The sequence below is a fragment of the Phoxinus phoxinus genome, assembly GCF_949152265.1.
Source record: "Phoxinus phoxinus genome assembly, chromosome: 6".
Lineage (NCBI taxonomy): Eukaryota > Metazoa > Chordata > Actinopteri > Cypriniformes > Leuciscidae > Phoxinus > Phoxinus phoxinus.
Window position 1 is genome coordinate 43,582,252 of NC_136881.1, and position 7,500 is coordinate 43,589,751.

Consider the following 7,500-nt stretch of genomic DNA (forward strand, 5'->3'; position numbering starts at 1 on the left):
GATCACTCTAAACTGTAATGTGGACTCGTGCACTTTCTGTAAAGCTGCTTTGAAACGATGTGTGTTGTGAAAGCGCTGTACAAGTAAATGTGAATTGAATAGAATCGCATTGAACTAAAATTGTGAATGACACGAGACTGTGTGTGTGTGTGTGTGTGTGTGTGTGTCCATCAGGTCAGGTGAAGGTGGTCTTCACGCTCTATAAGAACCTGGGGTCGTTTCTCTCGACTCTGAACGCCACGGTGAAGACGGTTGGAGAGCCGAAGCCGGGAGGACACAGTCTGGCCGTCAACTCACACATCATCTCCGCATCCATGAACAAAGAGTCCAGTCGCGTGTTCCTGACCGAACCGGTCGAGTTCACACTGCGACACCTGCAGGTACACACACACACACACACACTCACACATCATCTCCGCATCCATGAACAAAGAGTCCAGTCGCGTGTTCCTGACCGAACCGGTCGAGTTCACACTGCGACACCTGCAGGTACACACACACACACACACACACACACACACACTCACACATCATCTCCGCATCCATGAACAAAGAGTCCAGTCGCGTGTTCCTGACCGAACCGGTCGAGTTCACACTGCGACACCTGCAGGTACACACACACACACACACACACACACACACACACACACACACACATCATCTCCGCATCCATGAACAAAGAGTCCAGTCGCGTGTTCCTGACCGAACCGGTCGAGTTTACACTGCGACAGCTGCAGGTACACACACACACACACACACACACACACACTCACACATCATCTCCGCATCCATGAACAAAGAGTCCAGTCGCGTGTTCCTGACCGAACCGTCGAGTTCACACTGCGACACCTGCAGGTACACACACACACACACACACACACACACACTCACAGACACACACACACACACACACATCATCTCCGCATCCATGAACAAAGAGTCCAGTCGTGTGTTCCTGACCGAACCTGTCGAGTTCACTCTGCGACACCTGCAGGTACACACACACACACACACACACACACACACACTCACAGACACACACACACACACACACACACACACACACATCATCTCCGCATCCATGAACAAAGAGTCCAGTCGCGTGTTCCTGACCGAACCAGTCGAGTTCACACTGCGACACCTGCAGATACACACACACACACACACACACACACACACACACACACATCATCTCCGCATCCATGAACAAAGAGTCCAGTCGCGTGTTCCTGACCGAACCGGTCGAGTTCACACTTTGACACCTGCAGGTACACACACACACACACACACACACACACACACACACACACACACACACTCACACATCATCTCCGCATCCATGAACAAAGAGTCCAGTCGCGTGTTCCTGACCGAACCGGTCGAGTTCACACTGCGACACCTGCAGGTACACACACACACACACACACACACACACACACACACATCATCTCCGCATCCATGAACAAAGAGTCCAGTCGCGTGTTCCTGACCGAACCGGTCGAGTTCACACTGCGACACCTGCAGGTACACACACACACACACACACACACACACACACACACACACGCACACACACACACACACACACACACACACTCACACATCATCTCCGCATCCATGAACAAAGAGTCCAGTCGCGTGTTCCTGACCGAACCGGTCGAGTTCACACTGCGACACCTGCAGGTACACACACACACACACACACACACACACACACACACACACACTCACAGACACACACACACACACATCATCTCCGCATCCATGAACAAAGAGTCCAGTCGCGTGTTACTGATCGAACCGGTCAAGTTCACACTTAGTTCACACTACCTAAACTAAACCTAATCTGTACGTGTGTGTGTGTGTGTGTGTGTGTCAGCTGGAGAACCACTTCAGTCCCAACTGCTCGTTCTGGAATTACTCTGAGCGCTCGATGACTGGCCAGTGGTCGTCTCAGGGCTGCAGACGAACACACAGCAACAACACACACACCACCTGCGCCTGCTCGCATCTCACCAACTTCGCTGTGCTCATGAACCACCAGCAGCCCGCCGTAAGTCTCTCTCTCACACACACACACACACACACACATGTGTTTTCTCATCATATAGGGCATTGTGTGCTGCCTGCTCTGCTCTGCCTTGACTTGATTATTATTATTCACCAGATTACATCAGACTAAACCAGACCACATCAGACTAAACCAGACCACATCAGACCACATCGGACTAAACTGTATCAGACTAAACCAGAACACATCAGACCACATCGGACTAAACCAGAACACATCAGATCACATCAGACTAAACCAGACCACATCAGACTAAACTGTATCAGACTAAACCAGAACACATCAGACCACCTCAGACTAAACCAGAACACATCAGACCACATCAGACTAAACCAGAACACATCAGACCACATCGGACTAAACTGTATCTGACTAAACCAGAACACATCAGACCACATCGGACTAAACTGTATCAGACTAAACCAGAACACATCAGACCACATCGGACTAAACTGTATCAGACTAAACCAGAACACATCAGACCACATCGGACTAAACTGTATCAGACTAAACCAGAACACATCAGACCACATCGGACTAAACTGTATCAGGCTAAACCAGAACACATCAGACCACATCGGACTAAACTGTATCAGACTAAACCAGAACACATCAGACCACATCAGACTAAACCAGACCACATCAGACTAAACCAGACCACATCAGACCACAACGGACTAAACTGTATCAGGCTAAACCAGAACACATCAGACCACATCGGACTAAACTGTATCAGACTAAACCAGAACACATCAGACCACATCGGACTAAACTATATCAGACTAAACCAGAACACATCAGACCACATCGGACTAAACTGTATCAGGCTAAACCAGAACACATCAGACCACATCAGACTAAACCAGACCACATCAGACCACAACGGACTAAACTGTATCAGGCTAAACCAGAACACATCAGACCACATCGGACTAAACTGTATCAGACTAAACCAGAACACATCAGACCACATCGGACTAAACTGTATCAGGCTAAACCAGAACACATCAGACCACATCAAAACTAAACCAGAACACATCAGACTAAACCAGACCACATCAGACTAAACCAGAACACATCAGACTAAACCAGACCACATCAGACTTTTCCCTTTTTTATTATCGTTATTAATGGTGGATGATATTAATAATTATTAATAATTATTTATATTGTTGTTTCTGTTGATATTATTATTCATTGATTTGTATATATTTTCTAAATGTATCTTGTTTTCTTTTGCTTTTTTGTAAAATGTAAAATTCGAATAAAAATACTTGCGTGTGTTTATACGTGTGCTTATGCGTGTGTTTATGCGTGTGTGGCTCACGCTCTGCTGTTCTCCCAGTATCCTGGAGGCGTTCAGGGCCTGATCCTCTTCGTCATCACGTGGGTGGGGATGGTGATCTCTCTGGTGTGTCTGGCTCTCTGCATCTCCACCTTCTGCTGTCTGAGGGGTCTTCAGAGTGACCGCACCACCATCCACAAGAACCTCTGCCTCACGCTCTTCATCTCACAGCTGCTCTTCCTCATCGGCATGGACAAGACACACTACACCGTGAGTTTACCAGGACCGGACCTGCTCAGAACACATCAGACTAAATCAGACCACATCAGACCATATCAGACTAAACCAGACCACATCAGACTAAACCAGACCATATCAGACTAAACTGTATCATATATCAGACAATATCAGACAACATCAGACCATATCAGACTAAATCAGACCACATCAGACTAAACCAGACCACATCAGACTAAACCAGACTAAATCAGACCACATCAGACTAAACCAGACCACATCAGACTAAACCAGACCATATCAGACTAAACTTTATTAGATATCAGACAATATCAGACTAAATCAGACCACATCAGACTAAATCAGACCACATCAGACTAAACCAGACCACATCAGACTAAACCAGACCACATCAGACTAAATCAGACCACATCAGACCATATCAGACTAAACCAGACCACATCAGACCATATCAGACTAAACCAGAACACATCAGACCATATCAGACTAAACCAGACCACATCAGACCATATCAGACTAAACTAGACCACATTATACAAAATCTGACCACCTGAGACCATATGAGACTAATCTGTATCAGATATCAGACAATATCAGACCACATCAGACTAAACCAGACCACATCAGTCTAAACCAGACCACATTATACAAAATCTGACCACCTGAGACCATATCAGACTAAACTGTATCAGATAGCAGACAATATCAGACCACATCAGACTAAACCAGACAACATCAGACTAAACCAGACCACATCAGACCATATCAGACTAAACCAGAACACATCAGACCATATCAGACCACATCAGACCATATCAGACTAAACCAGACCACATCAGACCACATCAGACTAAACCAGACCACATCAGACCATATCAGACTAAATCAGACCATATCCAGACTAAACCAGACCACATCAAACTAAACCAGACCACATCAGACTAAACCAGACCACATTATACAAAATCTGACCACCTGAGACCATATCAGACTAAACTGTATCAGATAGCAGACAATATCAGACCACATCAGACTAAACCAGACAACATCAGACTAAACCAGACCATATCAGACTAAACCAGAACACATCAGACCATATCAGACTAAATCAGACCACATCAGACCATATCAGACTAAACCAGACCACATCAGACTAAACCAGACCACATCAGACCATATCAGACTAAATCAGACCACATCAGACCATATCAGACTAAACCAGACCACATCAGACCACATCAGACTAAACCAGACCACATCAGACAATATCAGACCACATCAGACTAAACCAGACCATATCAGACTAAACCAGACCACATCAGACTAAACCAGACCACATCAGACTAAACCAGAACACATCAGACCATATCAGACTAAATCAGACCACATCAGACTAAACCAGACCACATCAGACTAAACCAGACCACATCAGACTAAACCAGACCACATTATACAAAATCTGACCACCTGAGACCATATCAGACTAAACTGTATCAGATATCAGACAATATCAGACCACATCAGACTAAACCAGACCACATCAGTCTAAACCAGATCACATTATACAAAATCTGACCACCTGAGACCATATCAGACTAAACTGTATCAGATAGCAGACAATATCAGACCACATCAGACTAAACCAGTCCAAGTAAGACCGCATTAGACTAATCCAGACCTCATCAGCTCACGCGTCAGGTGTGTGTGTGTGTGTGTGTGCGTGTGTAGGTTGTGTGCCCGGTCCTGGCGGGCCTGCTGCACTTCTCTCTGCTGTCGGTGTTCTGCTGGCTCTGCATGGAGACGGTTCAGCTGTATGTGCTGATGGTGGAGGTGTTCGAGAGCGAGACGTCCCGCCGCAAGTACTACTACCTCTCCGCGTACGGCTTCCCCTCGCTAGTGGTGGCCATCTCCACCGCCATCGACTACAGGAGCTACGGAGGAGCCAAAGCGTGAGTGTGTTTCCCTCCGGATGACATCCGCGCGCGCGTGTGTGTGTGTGTGTAATACATCTTCTGTGTGTTTGTAGCTGCTGGTTGAGGGTGGATAACTACTTCATCTGGACGTTTATCGGCCCCGCCTCCCTCGTTATCCTGGTGAGACTCATTTTAATGCACCGGCTCATAAAATACATAATTTACAAATACATCATACTTTTTGTAAGAGTGTTTGTAACGGTGAACCACTGCAGTACTCATGCTAACTTGCGTGTATAGTTAGTGTTATATATGCATGGTGTATGCAGATGGACAGAGCTTACAAAACTGCACCAGGGCTGCCAACTCTCACGCAAGCGACACTTCACACACTCTTTTCATTCATTTCCTCACGCAGAGAACAATCCCGAAGCTAAGAGGACACTGACACCGACAGACAACACAGAGGAGGTTACTATACTGATATGAAACACACTCTCAGCTCTCAGATTCTATCAATTTTATTACGAAATTCAAACAATAAATACCGTTTTGGCGCTTGTTAATGTGACGTGACAGATCGCTAGCGCCTCAGTTCAAGCGGCACGTGAACCGATCATCTCTTACTCTTTATAGTAAATCAATAGTGAATGAACAATAGGTATGTTGAAACATACAGTACAACTTATGTATATTCCTCATACATAATATCAATCAATCAGTGTTTTCAACCGTGGAACGAGGTCAATAACAGCTGGAGAACTGTATAACGTTACGTTACCTCAGGAAAGCCATAATGGCCATAGCACGTTAGTTAGCTAGAGAGATTCGCCATAGAGAGGAGTATTTTGCTAAATATGTGCACTATATTACATATTTATTATATTTGTACTTATATTATTAAAAAATTATATCTTTGTTATTATAATAAAAATATTTTATATGTTATTTTTAACCTTTAATAATAATTCCAGCTGACAGGGTCTCTGTATGTTTACAGCATTAGGTGAGATTTATTTATTTTTTTGAGAAAAATGAACATGTATGATTCTGTACCTAATATTTATCCAAATTAATTGATATTGAATCAATGGAATAAAATCACAGGAATTTAATAGAATTTAAATGTGTGTCAAGCACTAATAAAAACAGTAGAAACATCCAGTCATTATACCATGGCAAACACATGTTGTCACTAAATAAATTCTGTTTAGTTACCAAATGTTTTGACATGTTTTTTTTTTTACCCCCCCAATCCAAACCCCCCGTTTCCATAATTCTCACTCCAAGCTAAACTCAAACGTTGGCAGCCCTGATTGCACTATTTTATATGATATGAACTGTATGATATTGCTGAATTGAGTTTCTTCTGAATGACGTTGGCTCTCTTAAGCTGGTCTGACCTTTGACCTCGTGTGTTTAGCTGAACCTGGTGGTGCTGGTCATCACTGTGCACCGGATGCTGCGGCACTCCACCGTCCTGAAGCCGGACTCCAGCCGCTTCGACAACATCAAGTGAGAATCACGGGTCTCTGCTTATCGTGACGTTGCTACGAGCTTTCATCCCTTGTTCTCGGCTCTCTAGGAGATTTTCTTTCAGCCGGAATATAAAGCATTACCACATCTGCAGTGAGGCAGGTCCAGAATGCACTGCTTCAGATCTGACATTTATGTTATGGTGTAATTCAAACTCTATTACAGTGCGTTGTGGAGTCTCTGCTCTCTTCATGCGAGGATCTCTATCTGTGTGGACGTCAAGTGAGATCGCTGTGTTTTAGTCCCTGCAGGATCATGTGATCGCAATAATTAAAGTCTTGAAGTTGCTTTAGAGCTCTACTATATCATCGGTTCCCAACAGGGGGGTCGCGGCCCACACGGGGGCGTCAGCGAGCTCTGTCGGGGGTCGCGTCATATTTTGAAAAGTTTTGAGCAATGAGCATTAAATAAAAGTCCTTAACTTTTTTCTGTTCAAA

General features: G+C 44.8%; 1 protein-coding gene across 1 annotated transcript in view; it reads left to right on the forward strand.

Annotated features, from left to right (window-relative positions):
• Positions 1-7,500, forward strand: part of LOC307001089 (adhesion G protein-coupled receptor L1) — a gene marked incomplete at its 3' end in the record, with an annotated part of 61,607 nt that overhangs the window by 47,301 nt on the left and 6,806 nt on the right. Inside the window, exons 14-19 of the mRNA XM_079617232.1 lie at positions 175-380; positions 1,880-2,053; positions 3,417-3,626; positions 5,343-5,563; positions 5,641-5,707; positions 6,951-7,042. Of these exons, the coding sequence (XP_079473358.1) occupies positions 175-380; positions 1,880-2,053; positions 3,417-3,626; positions 5,343-5,563; positions 5,641-5,707; positions 6,951-7,042 (970 nt within the window). The remainder of the gene's footprint in view (positions 1-174; positions 381-1,879; positions 2,054-3,416; positions 3,627-5,342; positions 5,564-5,640; positions 5,708-6,950; positions 7,043-7,500) is intronic.